The sequence below is a fragment of the Scylla paramamosain genome, chromosome 6 (genome assembly GCF_035594125.1).
Source record: "Scylla paramamosain isolate STU-SP2022 chromosome 6, ASM3559412v1, whole genome shotgun sequence".
NCBI classification, from domain to species: Eukaryota; Metazoa; Arthropoda; class Malacostraca; order Decapoda; family Portunidae; genus Scylla; species Scylla paramamosain.
This window is the reverse complement of record NC_087156.1, coordinates 11062263-11085305: the sequence shown is the minus strand read 5'-3', so window position 1 is coordinate 11085305 and position 23043 is coordinate 11062263. Positions and strand designations below refer to the sequence as shown.

The 23043-nt window shown below is 40.7% G+C and overlaps 1 protein-coding gene across 6 annotated transcripts in view; it reads right to left on the bottom strand.

Annotated features, from left to right (window-relative positions):
• Window positions 1-23043, bottom strand: part of LOC135101304 (circumsporozoite protein-like) — a 142742-nt gene that overhangs the window by 28018 nt on the left and 91681 nt on the right. For 5 of the 6 annotated variants that reach the window (XM_064005103.1, XM_064005107.1, XM_064005105.1 and 2 more), the window contains one exon: window positions 13565-13618. The exons of the other annotated variant lie outside the window; for it this stretch is intronic. In XM_064005103.1, the coding sequence (XP_063861173.1) occupies window positions 13565-13618 (54 nt within the window). The remainder of the gene's footprint in view (window positions 1-13564; window positions 13619-23043) is intronic. 6 annotated transcript variants of the gene reach the window in all.

Below are 23043 nucleotides of genomic sequence, written 5' to 3'. Positions count from 1 at the left end.
TGTAGGGATCAGAGTCACAGTGTCAGAGAGTTGCTCTTAGAAGTTGCCAGGATGAGTAAGGTCAAACTGGGAGACTGGGAAGTGTAGGGAGGTGCTGCACACTCACCTCACATGCTCCCCAGGGCCAGTCAGTTTGGTGATTACATATCTGTAAATCAGGCAGGTTGTTTGTTTTTTTGAGCTGCCAGGGTCAGTCAGTCAGGGTCAGACAAGGGAAGTGCTACGCACTCACCTTGCCAAGATCAGAGGGGTGGTGGTGGTGGTGGTCTGTACAGTTGGAGTTGCTCTTTGGAGTTGGTAGGATGAGTCAGATTGATGGGAGACTGGGAAGGGTAGGGAGGTGCTGCACACTCACCTCCCGTGCTTCCCAGGGTCAGTCAGTATGGTGGGTCTTTAGAGTTGCCAGGATGAGTCACGGGAAGTGCTACGCACTCACCTTGCCAGGATCAGTTGCCAGGGTGGGGAGTACTGGAGTACTGGTGGTGGTCTGTACAGTTGGAGTTGCTAGAATGAGTCAGATTGTTGGTCAAAGTCAAACTGGGAGACTGGGAAGGGTAGGGAGGTGCTGCACACTCACCTCCCGTGCTTCACAGGTGGGGTGGTGGTCTTTGGAGTTGTCAGGATCAGTCAGGTTGGTATTGATTTATTTTTATTATTTATTGTTGATTGCCAGACTCAGTCACTTTTATTGACGGGGGGAGTAGGAGTTTTTTGGTTTTTACTTTATTTATTTTTTGTTAATTTAATTTTATTTATTTACTTTATTTTATTTTATTTTATTTTTTTGGTGTGGTAGTCCGTAGACTTGGGGAGAGAAGGGAAGTGCTGTGCACTCACCTCTCTTGCTCTCCCGGGGTCCGAGGTGGTAAGGAGGTTTTTATTTTTATTCTATTCATTTATTTACCTATTTGCTTTATTAATTTATTTATTTTATTTTATTTCATTTCATTCATTTATTTATTTTATTTATTTTTTTTTTTTGCGTGGAAGGTTGGGAGAGAAGGGAAGTGCTATGCACTCACCTTTATGTTTTTTTTTTATTTACTTTTTTTTTTCCTGTTAGGTGGAGAGAAGGGAAGTGCTATGCACTTATCTTTATTTATTTATTTTTATTTTTTTTATTTTTTTTTTTTTTTTGTTTTTATTATTTTTTGCCTGGTAGTCCGTAGACTTGCCAGGGTTAGGTAGGGGAGAGAAGGGAAGCGCTGTGCACTCACCTCCCTTGCTCTCCCGGGGGCGGTAAGGCGGTGCCTTCCTCCCCTGGGGAGGGGTAGGGAGGTGCTGCGCACTCACCTCCCCTCCTCCCCGTGGGCAGCTCCATCACCGTACCTGTGTGTTTGAGGCACACATGGTGATGGAGGGATGCTCTTTGAAGGTTTTTGTGAGTTCCGAGAGGGGGGTTCGAACCTACGCACCCCTCACTTCCCTCACGCCAAACTCCAAGTGCATCACTCTACCCACTGGGCCACGAGGGCCCTTTTTCTTTTTTTTAAAGTTGGTCTATTTCCCCATCTTCCCCATCTTTTTTGTAAAGTTGGTCTATTTCCCCATCTAATGTTCACGCCAGTATATATTAAAGAATTATGATGTGAATTAATTTCATTACGTTATTAATTTATTTCATTTTCTATGAAATATGACCGCTGGCATCCCACACACACTGGGTTCCCAAGACTGTCACTACGCCATGAAACCCCAACGGTAAACAAGATATATTTGAACACATGATTTCCCCTCCAGTGTTCATGCAGCACCAAAAGTTCAATAAGAAAAACTGCTGCTGATTCTAAAGTGAGCGTTCATGCCCACAGTGATAATTAGATAATTGTTGACTTGTGGGAGTATGTCGTGGAGTGCAAATAGCAGTAGGTGAGATCAGAGAACTTTACAGAGGCGGGCATTCCTTGTGTCTGGAGTCGCCTCCTGGAACCCTCCCCTGTGCTGCACCACCACCACCATCACCAACAACAATAACAACAACACAACATTACACCTGTCCATCCTGCAGCACGAGAATGACTCAGCCCAGAGAACCACGGATTGCTTTATTCGTAATTCACGTCCACTCTCAACATAGACATCAATCAAATTATGTCATTGAAAAAGCTGGTGAAGCACTCACTTCTTCACACAGGCTTTACTACCTCTCAGCAGGATGAAAGCTTCCGACGGGGAGGAAGGGCGGCGTCGGGAGGGATTAAGGGAGAGAGGGTAGGGGGACCAGCGGAGGCTGGAAGTGTGTTTATACTTCATAAGTATAAAAAAGAATACTGCATGAAAAAGAAGAAAGACCTGTGCCCCTCCCACCCCTGCTCCCCGCGTGAGGCGATACGTAGTGAAGTGGTACTGTTGTTGTTGTTATTATTATTATTATTATTATTATTATTATTATTATTATTATTATTATTATCATCATTATTATTATTATTATTATTATTATTATTATTATTATTATTATTATTATTATGATACATTATTTATTATTATAATCATTATTACTATTATTATCACCATTATAATTATTATTAATACCGTCATCATCGTCACCAGCACCATCATTGTAGTGTAGCGGGTTTGTGTCCTTTTATTTCCGTGTCATATCTTGTAAGTTGTAAGTTTTGATAGTTCAGTATTTGTAACGATGGAGACCTTGTTTTTTTATTCTTTATGCACTGCACGGTGTCATTGGCATTTATATCTATATTTTCTAAAGTTTTTTTTTTTTTCTGTTACTTATGTACTGAATCTATTTGTTTTGCAGAAAAAAAAAATTGTCCAAATAGTAACAGACCAAGAGGTTCTTATAAGTTTGTTTGGGTGACTATTCTACTCTATTAGTGGTAGACAAAGGATAGCACAGAAGAAGGGTCCTTCCATCCCCCACCCCCTATCCCTCCAGGCAAGGCTCACCTGAGAAAGGAAATGGTACCATGTTGTATAGAAATAAAAAAACAACATGGAATGTGAGAGGAAACTAAGAAAGAGAGGAGGACTACTTCTACCACATACAATCTACATGCCAGCACGGACAGTACGGAGTGAACGTGTTCGTTATTCAGACATGAACAATGACAACCGGGAATTAGTGTCTACATACTTGTCAAGACAGGTTTTCAATGAGTGTACAGTACCTGAGTTAACGACGCTTGATGGAACACAATTCCACATATTTATGACACGATGGAAGTAAAATGTTTGGCTTCATTTGTTTGAAATCGCTTATCTATTATTTGCTATTGTTTCTTGTAATATTAGACATGTTGAGTCTTAGGAAGAATTCGGGTTTCATATTTGTGAAACCCTTAAAAGTTTAGTAAAGCAATATCAGATCCCCTCTTAGCCTGCGTTTGGATAGGGAGAATAGATCTCGTTCTTTAAGACGTTCCTTGTAGGGTTAATTGCGAAGCTTTCAAGTAATTTTCGTTACTCTACTTCGTATTGTCTTTTTTTCCGATTTCTCAATATTCCTTCTGTAGTAGGATGACAAAAACTGTACATTGTATTCAAGATGAATGCGTACAAGTTAGTTGTACAAAGCCAGATTTTTTTTTTTTTTTTTTTTAGATTTGAAGGTGAAAGATCTTCTTAATGAAAACTATTAATTTATTAGCAATTTCAATGACTTCGGTACAGTGTTTGCTTGGTTCAAGATCTGCTGTCACTAAAACTCCCAGATCTTTCTCAGGAACCAAAATATTGATGGGGGGATTACTTTTAATAATTTTCCAGCAGATTGCTATTTCTTATATTCAATACCTGGCATTTATCAAAATCAAAGTTATAAGCCACGTTTCACACCATTCAATGAGAGTGTATACATCATTTTGCAAAATTTGACGTTGGTTTGGTGTCAGTCTTGTTAGCAATTTTAATATCTGTCAATTTTGACAGTTTACTTCTGATTCCTTCGTCTATGTCATTGATATATATTATGAAGAGGATCGGTCCTAAGATTGAACACTGAGGAACGCAACTACTTACAGTATATCAATCTAATTTGAAGAATTAGCGTTTGTGGTGACCCCCACACAACAATATATATTGTACTGTCAAAAAAAAAAAAAAAGACGAAAGAAAACTAAATAAGGAAAAAGAAAGAAGTGAAGATAAAATAAGTCAGAAGAAAGAAGAAATGGAATGTTTATAGTGATTGATGTGTTGCTGATATCATGTGTGTTTTTCTCACTGAACATTAATGGCGCCGACTGAATATTTGTTGTGTTTGTGCATGTGATATTGTCTGTGTTTTGCGTTGATCAGTGAATATGTTGAAGAGATATAAGGTAACATCTAATAACTTTGAATGATTTAAAGATGAATGCGAGAGAGAAATTTTGAGTTGTAAGAAATGTAAATAATTAGTAGTTATTAATTAAAATATGAAAATGTTTGTGAGTTTTACAGTAGCATTTATAAAGCAATTCCTTGCAATATCTCAGAACACGACACATTAATTCAGTATGTCTGTCTGTCTGTCTGTCTCTCTGTCTGTCTGTCTGTCTATTTACCTAATCTATTTTCTACTTACTGAACTGTTTATCTACCCATCTATTTATTTTTATATCTAATTAAATACTTATTCATTTATTCATCTATCTATCAATCTATCTATCCATCCATCTGTCCATCTATATATCTGTTTATCAGCCAGTCGATCTATTTAACCATTTACCCATCCAGCCATCTATCTATAACTCTACCTGTTCAACCAGATACCTATTCATTAATCAATTCGTCAGACCAACAACACATTTCTCTATCTGCGCCTGAACATACTCACCGATCCATCTCCCCGTTCACCGCCACTGTACCGAGATAATGCACCCTCAATACACTCCTATACTCGGCGGCGGCTAGGCAACGCTATTTCGACATGTTCCGCTAAGCATCCCTCCAGTTCCTCCCACAGCTCTCTGCTTATGAGGGGAGACAAGGCCCTGCTAATACTACGGGACGGGAGGAGGAGGGGAAGGAAGAGGAGGGGCGTCTATTGCAAGCATTATGTCGGCAAAAGGAAGGATGGAACGTAAGGGAGAGAGGATGAAGGATGGTGGAGCGAGGGAAGAGAAGAAAGTAGAGAGTGAGGTGTGGTGGTGGTGGTGGTGGTGGTGGTGGTGGTGGTGGTGAGGGACGGAAGATTAATTAGAAATGATTATTTGTGGCGGGGGTGATGTATGGGACAGAATCATGGTGGAGTGGAGTGTAAGCTGTGGTGATGGTGACGGTGATGGTGATGTTGTGGTGACGAGGATGAGCTTGTGCGTGAATGATTACTGATTAGTGATGACAGATTAATAGAGCGTCAGTTTATATTAACAGCCACTGGACATGATACATTACGGACAGCTGGTGTGCAGTGGAGGGAGCGTGTTATTATCATAGTCTCCAGATCACTTATTAGAGTCTAGAATAGATCATAAGGATAACAATTTGGTTACAGTTTACAATACCACTTAATTTCCGCATGGTAAAGAGTGGATGGAAAAGAGAGTTAAATCAGGTTGGTTCATTTAGTTAGGAAGGTGTCTTGATACTCGTCTCTTATAGCAACTCAAGTCATACGGAGGTGAGTACACATATATGATCAGTTCAAGTCATAACAAGTTTGGGAGGTCAGATAAAAATCAGGGAGAATTACGGAGTTTTTCTGTGAAAGGGATCAAAGAGTGAAGAGGCCAGTCAACTCTCGCACTATTAAAGAGAAAACAAGGGCTGAAAGTAAGTGAAAAGCCTAGTTGTATCAGAGCGTGTGTTTCATGAGTAGGGCTGAACTGTAGCGTTTGGATTGCTTTGTATTCATGGTGAGGGGAATCACACCAGGGGCGGGATGTGATACGTTAATAGGAGTGTTTGCATGCGTAATAAAGTGACACAATAATGGATATGGAACGTGCCACATTGATTGCTTTGCATTCATTTTAAAGGGAAATCATGCCACCAATGAAATGTAACACGTTATTTGGAATTTTTATCCATAAAAAGAACCGTAGTAAGGCAGTTCAAGGAAGCACTAAGTGGTAGTCAGATGACACTTGATCATAAAAGTAAATGAATACCTAACTCAACACACAGAAAAAAAAAAGTACTGAAATTTTAAAGAACACATACTTCTCTCTGACGAGCATCACTCGCAAGACCTGCATTACTTTCAGTCCCGAAGAATCCTCAAGAGCCCTTTTAAATTATTTGACCCTTCCACATGAAACAATCACACTGGAGAAATGGTTCTCAACTGGTGGTCCACAGTGACTCTTTAGGGTGGTCCACAGGATGCCTACTGTATTTGCTGATAAAAATTAAATGGAAAATTCAGTATGAACAATTTGATCAAAATGAATAACTACTATTATTACATTTCTATTTAAGAGAACCATTGACAGTCTAAGTTGTAGCTGTTAGGTAATACTTCGAGTCACTTCTAAGTTTAATCTACAACGAATGTTCAAGATTCACGCCGCCATCCGGGACAAGGGCCTGAGAACATACTTGTACTATACGCGTCAAGGTGACGAGCCATCCTGTTCATTTCTGTCAGCTTCCACGCGGCTACACGAGTCGTCAAGTGCTGTGAACCACCGTGCCTGTGGCCACTAGCCACCGAACTGCATTGTTGATTAGTTGTATTAAAACAAAATTGAAAGGGTCCACATTTTCTCTTTGTTAGTGGCCCGTGGCCTGAAAAGAGATGAAAACCACTGCACTAGAGAGTAATAACGGCATTAGCAAAAGCGTCCACTTCAAACACCCTTTTGTCTCTGCCTGTGGGCGCACAAATTACCTCAGAATGTTACGTCACAATGAATAAGACAAGTGTAAAAGCTTTCTTTCTCTTAAATTTGAATACCGTCTTTTCGGAAATATTGATTTTTTTTTTTTTTTTTGTGCAATAAGAAAGAAAAACTTGTCCAGTTTTCAGAAGAGTGAAAAAATCCACAATTCACCCTAAGGAGAAGGAACAGAAAAATTATGAACTCTACCACCACCACCACCACCACGTCCACCACCACCACCACCACCACCTCCTCCTCCTCCTCCTCCTCTTCCTCCTCCTATTTTTTTTTTTTTTTTTTTTGCATAGGAATAATGATAAAATCTCACTTCATTCTTTCCAATCAAAATGCAGCCAGTTTTTCCCACACTGCACGATGGTTTTCCCACGCCGGCACAAGCACAAGGACGTGTCGGTTTGGCAGAAGTCATACACTGCTCTAGCTTACTTTACTAAATGGTAGTTAATCTAAATTAATTCCAAAGCGATATGTAAAGACCTGTGGGAGTGTTTCTGTTGGTTATCCATTGTAATCACATGTACGAGTAATCCTCATTTTCTTTGTCCGCATTTTCCTGTTATTGATCAACTTTGTGATTTTAAGTACTAGAGGTCAAAGTTGCAGGGGATAACCTGTGTATGCAGCCCCTAAAGGGAAGGTACACAGACCCAGTGACCGAAGCTGTGGCCTGATTGACTGCCGCCTCTCTGGAAAGCGCAACGCAAGGATGCTGCACCACCCCTCAACAACCAAACTGTGCCTTCACCTGCGCTACGCACACAACACATCACACAACTATCATGCATTTACACTCTCCCTCACAAACAAAAGTAGACAGACCACAACTCTTCCCCTCACTTCCCCTCACGTGGTATCAGTTCCTGTATCTTGTCAGCTTCTGCTGGAGGGATTGGTGGGGAGGAACCTTCTGTACTATCCTGTATCTCCCACAAATAGTTAATGTAGAATAATTATCCAAACAGCCTCGTCAATACCTCAAGGTTTGGTCTTCCAGTGCATTCCTTTGTATTCCTTTGTATTCTTTCCTCCTCCTCCTCCTCCTCCTCCTCCTCCTCCTCCTCCTCCTCCTCCTCCTCCTCCTCCTCCTCCTGCTGCCGCTGCTGCTTCTGTTGGAAGTCATGGCTGATGAATAACACGTGAAAATGTTCTTAAATCACCCAGTGAAATCATAACTCGAGCTAAGACAGAGAGAGAGAGAGAGAGAGAGAGAGAGAGAGAGAGAGAGAGAGAGAGCGTTCTAGGCCAGAGAGCCACATCAGTCCCCTTCCCCCCCACCCCCCCCCATCCCAGGAACACACTTTAAGCAACCATTCTGTAGACGCATCACGGGATCATTTTTAAGAGCAATACTGGATGACCATTAGGGGAGCCACACTCCACGGCCACACGCGGGTCTGTCAGGGGGAAGGGGGCGGGCAAAAGGGGCAGGCGGACCATACCAGCGTGTGGGGTCAAAATATATCACGGCAAAAAGGAGATAGAGGAAGTGAGGCTATGTTTTAGTCCTATACATTATTAAAGACAAAAAAAATGGTCTATATGAATGAATATATGGAAAAGAACTTAGATTTTTTCCTTTCTACAGACAAATTAAGATGAGATGCAGGAGGTGAGGCTAAAGTTTACCCCTATTTATTGTTAAAAATTGTTCTCTGTGTAAGGATATGAAAAAGGAAAAAATGAACATTATGATATTTTTTCTTTTCTTTTCTTGAGAAACTTCCTTGTAGCTAGAAACATATAATAACAAAAAGAGGGCTGACAAAAAAATAAAATAGTGTTTTAAAGAGTACATCGTTGAAAAAAGTTTTGTATAAATCAAGATATGAAAAAAGCAGTATAAAATGGTACGTTTTTTTTTTTTTTTCGCCTAGGGACACACGTGGAACACACTTGTCAAGTTAAGTGAACATAAAGCGGAAATACTGAAGATAAACAAGATAATGAAGGAACACTGAACCCTTCACGAGAATGAAACTGCTGATATTACTGGCATTTTTTTTTTTTCAAGTGTACATCATTATCCCAGACTACATCACCACATCTACATCATTCCATCACAGCGTAAAGGGAGAGACTATAGTGGTGATGATGTCGCTGTATTTATGCTCTACAAGCTGCATCACTTTAACAAACTTTAGGCGCTGTATCATTACAAACACAACTCATCACCCACAGCAGAGTACCACACTAACATCCGACATTACCTCACCCTCCTGAGCCAATAACCTGCAGGGAGTGCCACAGCCCCGCCAGGCTACATAGAATACAAGCAATCACCCTGAGAGCGCACCCCGTCACGTGGCTCACTCTAATAGAAGCTTACAGTGTAGGGAAGCTGCCTCTGAGCGTCACATAATCCTGCACGCCATCCAGACCACGCTACGCTACGCCGCCTGCTCCTCCTCCTCCTCCTCCTCCTTGTCCCCGCCCGACCACTTGCCTTCCTCTTTTACATACAAACTGCACGCCCAAAGCGGCGGATGCAAACACTAGCCCGTCGCGGTACATTTGGCCGTTTGCTCTGCTCTGGACACCCACACCGCTGCACGTCACTGAGAGAGAGAGAGAGAGAGAGAGAGAGAGAGAGAGAGAGAGAGAGAGAGAGAGAGAGAGAGAGAGAGAGAGAGAGAGAGAGAGAGAGAGAGAGAGAGAGAGAGAGAGAGAGAGAGAGAGAGAGAGAGAGAGAGAGAAATATTCAAGGCAAAAAGTAAATTCTTTCATACAAATGCACCACATTAAGCGCCTCCAGCGTAAGACTGTATAATTATCAGGCAGGAAGCGCGGCAGTAAACACGTGAAGTGTATGGAGAAGGCAGGGCGTGTTTCACCTGCTGGTCTTGCCTCTCAGTTTTTTAATATACGTTTTCTTTTTTTTTCTTTTTTTTCCTTGCGTGGATTGACAAGGTGTGGAATAATAGTAAGAAAATATAAATAATAGAAAAACTGAATTAGTGTCACTCCAGCCGATAATCCTGCTCTTTACTAAAACAACAACAATATCTACTACTACTACTACTACTACTACTACTGCTATTAACATTCACCTATTACAACTCAGGAAAGCTTTATTTTTCTCCAACCCTTTATGCTTCTCAAAAACATGGAACTTCATTTGAAAATAAAAATTCAAATAGCCGAAAAGAAAAATCAATTAGATGCAAAAGATATTGGACGGCTCAACTTGAAACACTGCAGTAAACAATACAATACATCTTGAATTTAGAGTCAGTATAAAATGGTATTCTAACATTTGCATATAGCCACTACTTATACTCACACTCTCATATCTTCTTGGCGAATGGCAAACAGAGGGACAAAAAAATATCTTTTCAGTTGCCGCTTCCATACATATAGACAAAAAAAAAAAAAAAAAGTCAATAATAAAAAATCTAAATATGTTTCTGGAAGTGCCTCAATACTCTTAAAACAACTAGTCACAGGAAGGGGAAAAAACAAAAACAGGCAGATAATTCCAGAGTTTACCAATGAAGGGGATGAAAGAATGAAAATATTGCTTAACTCCTGGACTACTGAAAGGGAACGGAATACGAGTAAAGTGAAAGTCTTGTGTAGCGTCAGCGTGGGGAAGGAGAGACGCATGCTGATGGCAAATTCATAAGAGCAGTAACCATAGAAATAACAACACAAGACAGACTTCCCCCATTTTTTTTTCCATCTTCATATACTTGTGTGCATTTTTTGTAGCATATCAGTGTATTTGCTATGGTAAGCTCAGTAGGTATGAAATGTTCTCTAGGGTATGCATTAATTCATCCATTTATCTATTTATTTATTTATTTACTTATTTATTATCTATTTATTTAATATTCTACTTTTCATTACCACATCGTATTGAGAGGCACTTTTGTGACTCACTGAGAAATTACTTGTTTATTACAGTACAGCATAAAGCAAGTGTCTGCAGTGAGTCAGACACTTTGTCAAGCAACCTTACCATACATGAACATGGAATAACATAGGCAAGCATGACAGGCGTCACTTAAATGTAAACCTAAAAATGGAAGGACGTACACTGCGCTACAAAAACAGCTCCGACCCGTCACTCACCGGTAAATTGTGAGTGTGTCAGGAGGAGCAGCAAAAAGCCAGTCCTCGTCGTCTGGCCGCGAGGAAGGAAAAAGGTCCCGCCGCTGCTGCATCCGACAAGACAAACGCAAAATCAGAGGACTGTGTTAAACCCTCAAGACAAAAAGAAAAAAAAGTGTCTGAGTCTGATGGTGTCAACCAAGACTGGCTATCCCGTATATGAAGTGAGTTATGGCAAATAATTCGCGCATTTTGCGCGAATTATTTGCCATACCTCACTCCAGCTCGATCTGTAGTGATGAGGCGATAGTTGCAAGAGTTGCGAGGCAGAAATCTTCGCCCACATGTCGATAAATCGAAATATTCCCTCGCTCTGCTAGGGGAATAATCCCTCCAAAGATATTCAATACGTTACTAAATGATAAAGCAAATCATAAATTTTCTTTCATTCGATGACAAGGAAAATAAAAAAAGTGATGAAACTAATATTTTCAGAAATCTACAACGACGAGGCTCTAAAAAATGGAAGACAAATAGTGTGGGCCGGCTCTAGTCATCAAGGCCCACGTCACCTTGACTTTTCAAGGTGACAATCAACACACACACAGACAAATAACAACACTTCACAGAACAATACAAGCTTTCCTCTCTTTGATTTTACTTGAATAAAGCTGCAACAAAGGTTATGACGCTAAAAAAGTTATCTTAGATTAGGTCACAAATATCAAGGTGGTAACGCTTCCCGGGAAATCAGAGTTAAAAATAATATCAATACCAATAAGGAGTTTTCGGAACTAAATCACTAGATGTCGTTGCTGCTCATCTAACAGTAGGAAAGAGAGCTAAAATATTGTTGTAGTAAATCCCAGGTGCGCAAAGATGCATAGAACATTGATCATCATGATACTATTGAAATGACGTATCGACTTTTCAATATCTGGTATGGATAATATTGAGAGAATGTGGTCAAATTATTTATTTTTTTTTTTTTTTTTGTAATTATCGATTAAACTGCTAACATTTTCTAAATAAATCATATTACAAGTATAAAAACTATTGATTTGGACAATGAAAAAAAATAAAAATCACACTGTACTATATAGTATGACACAACATACTCAGTAACATCGTGATATATGGCTCTAGTTTTTTTTTTTTTTCTAGAGATTTTAGCATCCCTCTCACGAAGCGAGCGACAAGGCAAAGTAATCGAGAACCAAAACAAACATCTCTCAGGCGATCCTGCTGCTGCTGTAGTGTCCAGCTGCCGTAATCCATTGCTTAGGGCGTAGTGGAGATGTGCATCGCAGCAACATTCAACTTCATGTCGGACAACGTGTTTCTTAAGTTCAACCAGCGCGGCCGAGTCAGGTGTTTGTTTTGGTTAGAGATACAGCATTACTATCGCCAGGACACTCCAGTTGCCAATTTTTTTTTTATTAAAATTGCCGTTTCCATAAACTAGGAAGGAGATCTATGTAATTTAGACTTTTGACTGTCACAGACATGTTGCCTTTATGTTTACTGTCGTCTAGATTAAGACGTTTCCAATCAAGAGTGTATTCATTTGGAAATCTTAAGATGACCAAATAAATCTAAATGCCGATTCACTAGAAAATCAACTTATATACATTTGTTCATGAAAGGAGTTTCATTTTACTTGTGTTACTACTTAGAAGGGATTACGTAGAAAAATATATTATATAAGCCCATTGCATCTTCATATAAATAGAATAACACTGTAGGTATATCTGATATTGCTTGTATGTGAGAGAAGAGTTTGTGTCTGTGCTGCCACCTGGTGACAACCACTAGTTCTGAAAACTCCCCATTGAGCAAAGAAAATGTAAATATGTTTTCTCCATAGAAGGAAAGATTTTTATTTTATTCTATTTTTACTTTATTTATTTATGTATGATTTTTTTTTTTACGTGGAAATCAAATTCACACTAAATGAAATGTGTTACAGTAATAGTTTCCAAGGACACTTTATTATAACGTGCAAAATATTACTAATCTACATAACGGTAAAACACAGTAAAGGATAAATAAACGGATAAATTAGAAGATCTGATATTTGTTACCTAAAAATTCCTGAAGTGAATATTCTTGTTATTGTGGAAAGTTCTTTTTTTTTTTTTGTAATTACATCTTTCCTTTCTTCACTCACATATTCGTACATACAAAAGATATATACGAAAAAAATATGAACGCAAAAATTATAGCTAATTGTTAGGTTTCAACTGAATCTCCAAGTAAATATTTATATAAAAAAAGATGACACCATTATAGAAAATATATGATTTCGTATCCTTCTTTTCTCTATGCATACACTAAAATAAGCACACGAAGACTGAAATACAAAAATTATAGTTTTGAAAAGATTCGGTTAATCCTCAAAGGACTTTTCCCCTGTAAGATGTTGCAATGAACATTATAGACTAAATTTACATTCTTTCTTCTTTTATATATATACCCTGGGAAGGCAGAAAAATGGGAGTCAAAAACAACGTTTTGGAAAAAGGCTTAAACTAATCCTTCAATGGATAATACTACTGACACGATACCATGGAAGCACATCCTTTGTTTCCTTCATAGATTCGTGGGAAGCTGACAGGAGAAAGGCAGGCAACAGTGACAGGTTTCGGTTGACATGGAAAAAAATAAAGTTTAACAGCGAGTTCCAAACAGAGTGCACATCATGTAATGAAGCAGGTACTCACTTTTTTCCTGCACGTGTTGGCAGTGTTCACCGCGGCACCACCTGCCATCCTTTCCTGAAAATATCAAAACATGCACATAAAAAAAGTGATGCAGCTTGACTATTCTAAAAAGAGCTAAAAATGAAGCATCATAAACAGAACCACCACAAATGCTTTACTGCATGAGTTACAACATACACATGAACAAAAAAGGAAAGAAGAAATACTGAAGAAAAACACGAAATGTCATCAATAAAACATGTTAAATTCCTCCAAGCAAGAACATATGGATACATGAAAAACAACACTGAAAACAGAACACACTTGAAACGCTGAGAATGTTAAATATGCACAACAGCTGCAACAAAATAAAACGATCAAGCACAATTACATATATAACAAGATCAAATAAGAAAATAAAATAATAAAAAATGCAAAGCTTCCCAACATTCAGCGGTACAAACCTAAAAACAACAGCAAGGATATACTTAGAAAATAATAAGTACCACTTCAGTCTAGCCATAAAAAGTATTCACGGCACAAAACATGAAAATCCCTTTTGAATATCTCTGCCAAGGTGGCCTGACTCATCTATTCTTCTTTCTTTATTGTTGTTCAGTAATACAACACATCCACCTTCATCCGTTTGTGGTTATGATAACAACAACAACAACAACAACAACAACAACTCTCTGACCACTCCTAGTTATATACCTGCCTTTTCGTGTGGTTACTGCGAAGACACAGGATGTTCCCTATAACCTCTTACACAACAAAACAACAACAACAACAAAGGCTCCACAGACCACACAGATATCGTAGTTGCTGTTGGTTAGGATGTCACCGCTTCTTGGTAAGGATCTCAACAAAAGCAAACACCTGTGAGATCGACCCTCCTTCATGCTTGTGCTGCTAACTCGTCTGGATGAAGAAATACATTTAGTGTGATACCTTTCACAGGACCTGCCTAGTACAGTTGTGTCTACATATTTCAGTTTATGCGGTCATCTGAATACAAAAGCCTCACTGCAAAGCCAAGGTAGTGTTTCGCTGGCAATAATATTCTTATATACGCTTTCCAAACGCATCCTATTTTTTTTTTTTTTTTTTTTGTCTCGTCGCTTACCAAACCAGTGTCAGACGCTCTTTTGATAAGGTCCCGCAGGAGGTCGTCTTTCCTACCACGGCAAGACTCACACGATTTACTCATATTTTCCCTGAAACATAATGTAATGAAGCTCCAGATGTTAGGCTGGAGATGACCAGCTAATAAACAAATATATAAATACATATCCTCATTAAAAGCATTAACGAAGTGTAATTCAATCTCCCGTCGTCTGATCACACGAGTAATCACACGTCTGATGAAGGCATGCTAATGAACACCCAGGTGAGGGGTCTTTTTATTCGCTACTCACACTTGAGATTCGCGAGCCCTCGGAGTATTTAGGCTGCTTATCAACTTTTTATGCAAATATACTTTCATTTACGCTTCTCTCTCTCTCTCTCTCTCTCTCTCTCTCTCTCTCTCTCTCTCTCTCTCTCTCTCTCTCTCTCTCTCTCTCTCTCTCTCTCTCTCCTCTCTCTCGCTCTCTCTCTCTACCATCATTTAACTCTGCATAGGAATGACTATTAAATGCCTTGACTGTTAAGGCCTGCTTTAATAATAACAATGACACGACACGTGATCAGGCAGCGGGTTTCGTATTGTTCATTATGCCACAGTTCGCGCCACACTTTAAAGATAGTTTTCGGAGATACTGTACATTCATTGGCTGAAAAGTTCTTTATACAGTCATAGAGATCAGTTACTTTCAACTTGGGTCCACTTAGACTAATATGTATGAGACTGCACTTTTATTTGAAATATTTAGATGCACGGTTCTACTTTATGCTTCTGTTTATCCTACTTAGTATTAAAACAAGAGTGGGATTTCATTAAGTTTATAAAGGAACGTTACTGAATGCTGTTGACGAGACAACGATGAGACAAATTCTTATTTCAGTTCTACATCACCAGTGTTTACGGCTTCACTCCAGAACAGGACTCCCTAACCTCCTCTCATCCCAAGCAAAGCCTCTTACGAGTAAATCGTTTCGTTATTGTCAATCTATTATCTGTTCTTTATATTCAAGAGAAAATATGGAAACAGTTGAATCTACTTTTCTATATCATGTCTTCTGGGTTGTGACTGATTTCTTTCTAGCGTCTGCAGCTTAAGAGTGTCAATGAAGAATAATGATGCTATTTCACTGAACTTAAAGCTTTCACTGTAAGGAATCTGTCTCTCTCTCTCTCTCTCTCTCTCTCTCTCTCTCTCTCTCTCTCTCTCTCTCTCTCTCTCTCTCTCTCTCTCTCTCTCTCTCTCTCTCTCTCTCTCTCTCTCTCTCTCTCTCTCTCTCTCTCAAACCATATCTCGCTCTCAAGTAGAATTCACCTTCTCTCTTTTACCCATCTTTACTATATTTCACTAAGTAAGGCTATTTTCTAAGAAGTAACATCCTAACAATCCTCCTTCAGCTTGAGCAGCAACACTAATTTTATTGCAAACCTTCCAGTTCGACTTCGCTTAGATTACCTTACTTAAGGTTTCCAGTCAAGAGATACCCTGCCATGCCTTGCCTCACCCTCCCTAACACTCCGCCAAGACAATGATTCCCTTGGTACCATCGCCGCGTGTACCAGGATGTGAGAAAAGCCGACATTCCACTGCTAAGCCATGCGCGGATTAGCGCCGTTAGCATCAGTCCGAGAACACAAGCAATTCAACTGACCTTGGAAAACCTTGAGCTGAAGCCAGGAGGGAAAGTAAAGTGTGTCTAGAATATGAAGGTGGTAGTTAATTGAGACTGAAGAGGAGGAGCACAAGTCATGTTGCGATTGACGGATGAAGGCAATCTAGGGAGAGTGTCGCACAGAGGAGGCGGGACGCAAGGCGCCTTCAGGCCAGTCACTGCTGGTGTCCCTCGCCTCCCCTTCCTGCCTCGCTGCGAGGTGAAGGGGCCACTACCACCGCTGCCTCAACACTTACACTACCTTTGCGTCTCAACACTGAAATGCTTCAATGAATGGGAATGAACGGGAAAGTAATGATCACTTAGAATTGCTTAGAACAAGTACATGTTACTAAGTGTTTTAAATCAATCTGTCTGTCTGCGTCTGTCTGTTTATCTCTGCCTCACATCTTCACTATAATGTTCTGTAAGAAAGAGCATCCCAATCTCTGTTGCTTTGTTGCAGCACATCTATTTGTATTAATGTTGTGTATGTGTGTGTGTGTGTGTGAGTGTGTGTGTGTGTGTGTGTGTGTGTGTGTGTGTATGTGTATGTGTGTGTGTGTGTGTGTGTGTGTGTGTGTGTGTGTGTGTGTGCGTGTGTGTGTGTGTGTGGTGTAACATTGCGAGTGGAACAATATTTACGAGTATATTTAGTAGTTTTAGGAAATCAATGACAACTACGTATTGTGCCTGAAAAATGGCATACCGTAAATACGAGGCAATGAGAGAAAAAATATAGTTAGGTCACTATGTATGCATTTTCTTCGCTTACAGTAATTGTTATCACGAATGAATATACGAGTAACGGAAGAGGCATACGTTTATATTATGCAAACATTATGCTGTATTAATATCCCACTGACTAATTCAGTTGGACTTTTGGTTAAGTACTCGCTGCAGGGCACGGTAAACTATTTATTAAAGTGCTTTTACAAAAAAATTGTGCAAATATACTCTTTAGAATGAAATATACCAGTTTCTGCCGCTATTTAAAACTACTTTGTCCATGTCTGTGTCTGCCCGCACATCCATCTGTCCCTCTGTCTATTTGTCTGTTTCTGTGTCTGCTTGCTTGCCTTCTATTTTTGCCTGCCTGCCTGTCTGCCTGCTTCTTTGCCTGCCTATCCTCTTCAAGTTAGGCTGACTATATTCCCTGTCACCCTGTCTGTCTGCCTGCTTTCTTTCTTTCTTTTTTGTATGTCCATCCACCTCTTTCCCAGTCCGTTAGTCTGTCTGTCTCCTTGCTTGCTTGCTTGCTTGCTTGCCTCCCTGCCTGTTTGTTTGACCGTCTGTCTTTCTGCCTACCTGTCCGCTCTCTCTCTCTCTCTCTCTCTCTCTCTCTCTCTGATGATTACCTAAACAAGTCAACACATTATTTAAATCACAACTACGTAATACCAAGGTACTTGAAGGCTTGTCTGTAAGTGGTATCAGTGTGAACAGGTTACATCACGCTCCTATACAATCATGATTTGCGCAGCACACCCTCCATAGTAGGTTTGCAGGCACTTCCCACACGTTAAGGAGTCCTTCTTCATTTCACTCTCTAATTTAAACTTTATGCAAATGAAATTAAAGTTCAGGATTTAAATGATCACTTACTTTCTTCGCGCATAACAAAAATGTGCTTGACAAATATAACGAAAAATATTTACATAAAAAAACAATAATAATATTCGAGCCACACTTCACACTAACGAAAGCTTTCATAAATATAGGAAGATATTGCAAAGGTTGCACTGAAATATTATTTATCACCGTACAACTACCATACCTAATTCCCGGGAGCAGACTCATGCAGGATATAAAAAGATGAAAGAACAATAAATAGCGGTAGAGAGTCATGAAAACATGGCAATTCATCAAGATCCCGAGAGAGAGAGAGAGAGAGAGAGAGAGAGAGAGAGAGAGAGAGAGAGAGAGAGAGAGAGAGAGAGAGAGAGAGAGAGAGAGAGAGAGAGAGAGAGAGAGAGAGAGAGAGAGAGAAGGATAATATGAAAAATAGGGCCATAAGGACAGCAGGAGGCATGCAGGCAGAAAGGAAGGAAGACAAAAACAAGTATCAATATAATAAACATAATAAATAATAGTAAATAATAAACAAAAATAATGATAGAGAGATACATTACATTGCACGTGTATCTAAGAGTGAACATTACTCACGGCTCACCAGCACTCCCCGGCACACAGCTAATCCTGGCGCTAGTGAGGCTCTGAGGAGGAAAGACGCTTACTTTCCCTTGGCTTACAAATGAAAGTGTGCTCTACCGTACCTCCCATCAGGAAGCCACGCTGATGGGCTATTAAAAGATGGAGTGTGCTTTTCAGTATTTCTACTTCAGGAACACAGCCACTAGAACAACTAATTGCTTACTGTCCACGGCAGGTACAGAGATAGATAAATAGATAGATAGATAGATAGATAGAGAGAGAGAGAGAGAGAGAGAGAGAGAGAGAGAGAGAGAGAGAGAGAGAGAGAGAGAGAGAACTAATTATATATAAAAAACGAAAACGAAATTAAATTGGTTAACTTCCCAGCCACAACCATCGCCCCCGCCACCACCACCACCACCACCACCACCACCACCACCAGGAGGTCGCCGCCACCAGCTTGAACCGCAGTCAAAGGGAGCGCCATACATGTGTTTAATTTCTGGCAGGGTTTTTTTTTTTTTTTTTTTTTTTTTTTGCAATACCGTAGAAAACTTGAAACGCCGTCTTGTTACAGATTAAAACTCCTTGCCTTCAGGAAATGAGGGCATCTCATTTCATCTATTTTCATTCTTCCCTATAAATTTTCCTTCGGGTTTTCCTTCTCTAACCCAGTAAGGTATTTACTTCAGATTTGTTTCCTGTACGGCTTATGACGGAGGGAGTGGAGGGTGAGGAGAGAGCCTTCTGCTTTGCTGTCCTTTAACTTTATGATACTCTCCCTCGCTGTACACACACACACACACACACACACACGTTAATTAAAGAAATGCTGTTGTCCTGTCATGTATCCAGTATATTTTGTTTTGTTCTCCACAGGTAACAATTAATGTGGTGCTTTTCCCGTTCCAGTTCTCTGTGACCTCTGGTATTCTTTTAGCCTGTCTTTTTACTCTGACAGGCGATGCTACTGTTACGACGACGACGATGAGAACGAGGACGACGACGATTAGAGTCACCGCACGCACGACGGCAAAAACGACAGTGATGATTTTTGTAAAGTTAAGCACTAGTAGCAGCAGCAGCAGCAGCAGCAGCAGCAGCAGCAGCAGCAGCAGCAGCAGCAGCAGCAGCAGCAGCAGCAGCAGCAGTAGCAGCAGCAGCAGCAACAGCAGCAGCTATAACAGCAGCAGCAGCAGCAGCAGGAGTTGTAGTAGTAGTAGTAGTAGTAGTACTAATAGTAGTAGTAGTAGTAATAGTTGCTAATTTTGTTGTTGTTGTTGTTGTGGAAGGAAGGAAAAAGCAGCAATACCAACAACAGCAGCAAGATCAGCGACGGCAACAGCAGCAGCAGCAGCAGCAGCAGCAGAGGGACCAGCACCATATTTAGTGTAATAATCTCCAACAGATAAAACACGCGGTGAGAAGTAACACGAGGCATCCTGGACAAACACCTGTCCACCTCGGCCCTGCAGGAGCTAAGATAGAGAAAATGCATTTATAGTTGTTCAAGTGTCCAGCTTAGGTTACAGAGGCGTAGGTTAAGTCAGCCTGGTTGCATGGTGCACACCAGGATGCATGATATTTTTCAAAGGTTACCCAGAATTGTTGGCTACATGGAAGTGTACATGACATGACCAGTGTCATGAGGAAGAAGAAGTATGTTGCCATACTGCTTAGTATGAAAAGATATAAATTGTGATTAAAGTATTACATATTCATGTATTATATTGGTATATTACAGTACACTCAAACGCAACCCGCGCCTCATGTGTTTGAGATGTGGCGTTTTAAGACTACAGAAAAAAAAGTCAAATATTCATGTAATTCTTTTGTAATCAGTTGTCCAAGGCTCAAGTGGACATAAATTTATTAAATTTATTTAATTTAAAGGGTGGATGGATTTAGAAAAGGTGGAAATACTGAAAAAAATAAATAAATAAAATAACATTGAATAAATTATGAGAAAAAAATATTACGTACTAATAAGACAGTCTTCTGCAGGAGAAGAAAAAGAAGAAGGAATAGGAGGAATAATACAGCAACATTCTCGCATGCATTGTTGAAGTTGAAGTGTGGATGTCTGAAGCAGCAGCCTTGCCTGGCACTTTCACAGTCAGTCCCCTAACTGAGTTAGCGTAGTTTCCTTTCAAGGAACTCTTTTTTATTTCTCTCTCTCTCTAAACACAGCCCATCACAGGTCGAACTTTGCCTGGCGCCAACGGAGATTTGACCAGTCGTAGTTTACATATATACTCGTATGTTTCTTCCTCTGATGGCGGTGACGCTGCTGCTTCTTCCTCTGAGAGCAGTGGTGGTAGTTCTTTTTCTCTGCTTCTTTTTCTTGATTTCTTCCTCTGATGGCGGTAATGCTGCTGCTGCTGCTGCTGCTGCTGCTGCTGCTGCTGCTGCTGCTGCTGCTGCTGCTTCTTCTTCCTCTGATGGCGTTGCTTCCTCTTCTTGTTCTAAGAAAGTCAGTTTGATGGTCTGAGTTGGTAGGTGGTAGGGTAGACAGAGTGGAGAAAGTGGGAGGTGCTGCACACTCACCTCCCCTGCTCCCCAGTCATAATTCAAGTCAGGTTGGTGGAAGACTGGAAAAGGTAGGGAGGTGCTGCACACTCACCTCCCCTGCTCCCCAGTCATAATTCAAGTCAGGTTGGTGGAAGACTGGGAAGGGTAGGGAGGTGCTGCACACTCACCTCCCATGCTCCCCAGGTTACATTTGTAACATCTGTCAGGTTGGTTATTTTTGGAGTTGCCAGGGTCAGTCAGTCAAGCCCAGGGAAGTGCTACGCACTCACCTTGCAAAGATCAGAGGGGTGGTGGTGGTGGTAGATTTGGAGCTGGTAGGATGAGTCACATTGGTGGTGGAAGTCAAACTGGGAGACTGGGAAGGGTAGGGAGGTGCTGCACACTCACCTCCCATGCTCCCCACGGTCAGTCAATTTGGTGGTCTGTTGCCAGATTAGAGTAAGATTTGTAAGTCAGTCAGGATGGTTGTTTTTAGAGTTGCCAGGGTCAGTCAGGCTGGTGGTAGGGAAGTGCTACGCACTCACCTACCCTGGACAGGGTAGGGATGTAGGGATCAGAGTCACAGTGTCAGAGAGTTGCTCTTAGAAGTTGCCAGGATGAGTAAGGTCAAACTGGGAGACTGGGAAGTGTAGGGAGGTGCTGCACACTCACCTCACATGCTCCCCAGGGCCAGTCAGTTTGGTGATTACATATCTGTAAATCAGGCAGGTTGTTTGTTTTTTTGAGCTGCCAGGGTCAGTCAGTCAGGGTCAGACAAGGGAAGTGCTACGCACTCACCTTGCCAAGATCAGAAGGGTGGTGGTGGTGGTGGTCTGTACAGTTGGAGTTGCTCTTTGGAGTTGGTAGGATGAGTCAGATTGATGGGAGACTGGGAAGGGTAGGGAGGTGCTGCACACTCACCTCCCGTGCTTCCCAGGGTCAGTCAGTATGGTGGGTCTTTAGAGTTGCCAGGATGAGTCACGGGAAGTGCTACGCACTCACCTTGCCAGGATCAGTTGCCAGGGTGGGGAGTACTGGAGTACTGGTGGTGGTCTGTACAGTTGGAGTTCCCAGAATGAGTCAGATTGTTGGTCAAAGTCAAACTGGGAGACTGGGAAGGGTAGGGAGGTGCTGCACACTCACCTCCCGTGCTTCACAGGTGGGGTGGTGGTCTTTGGAGTTGTCAGGATCAGTCAGGTTGGTATTGATTTATTTTTATTATTTATTGTTGATTGCCAGACTCAGTCACTTTTAATGACAAGGGAATTAGGAGTTTTTTGGTTTTTACTTTATTTATTTTTTGTTAATTTTATTTTATTTATTTATTTTATTTTCTATTTATTTTATTGTTTTTTTTTTTCTTTATACCTATATATATTTTATTCTTTTTGGTGTGGTAGTCCGTAGACTTGGGGAGAGAAGGGAAGTGCTGTGCACTCACCTCTCTTGCTCTCCCGAAGTCCGAGGTGGTAGGGAGGTTTTTATTTTTATTTTATTCATTTATTTACTTATTTGCTTTATTTATTTATTTTATTTTATTTATTTACTTATTTACTTCTTTATTTTTTTTTTTTTTGCGTGGAAGGTTGGGAGAGAAGGGAAGTGCTATGCACTCACCTTAATTTTTATTATTATTTTTTTTCTATATTTTGCCTGGTAGGTTGGGAGAGAAGGGAAGTGCTATGCACTCACCTTTATGTTTTTTTTTTTATTTATTTTTTCCTGTTAGGTGGAGAGAAGGGAAGTGCTATGCACTTTATTTTTATTTATTTTTTATTTATTTTTTATTTTATTTTTTTTTATTATTTTTTGCCTGGTAGTCCGTAGACTTGCCAGGGTTAGGTAGGGGAGAGAAGGGAAGCGCTGTGCACTCACCTCCCTTGCTCTCCCGGGGGCGGTAAGGCGGTGCCTTCCTCCCCTGGGGAGGGGTAGGGAGGTGCTGCGCACTCACCTCCCCTCCTCCCCGTGGGCAGCTCCATCACCGTACCTGTGTGTTTGAGGCACACATGGTGATGGAGGGATGCTCTTTGAAGGTTTTTGTGAGTTCCGAGAGGGGGGTT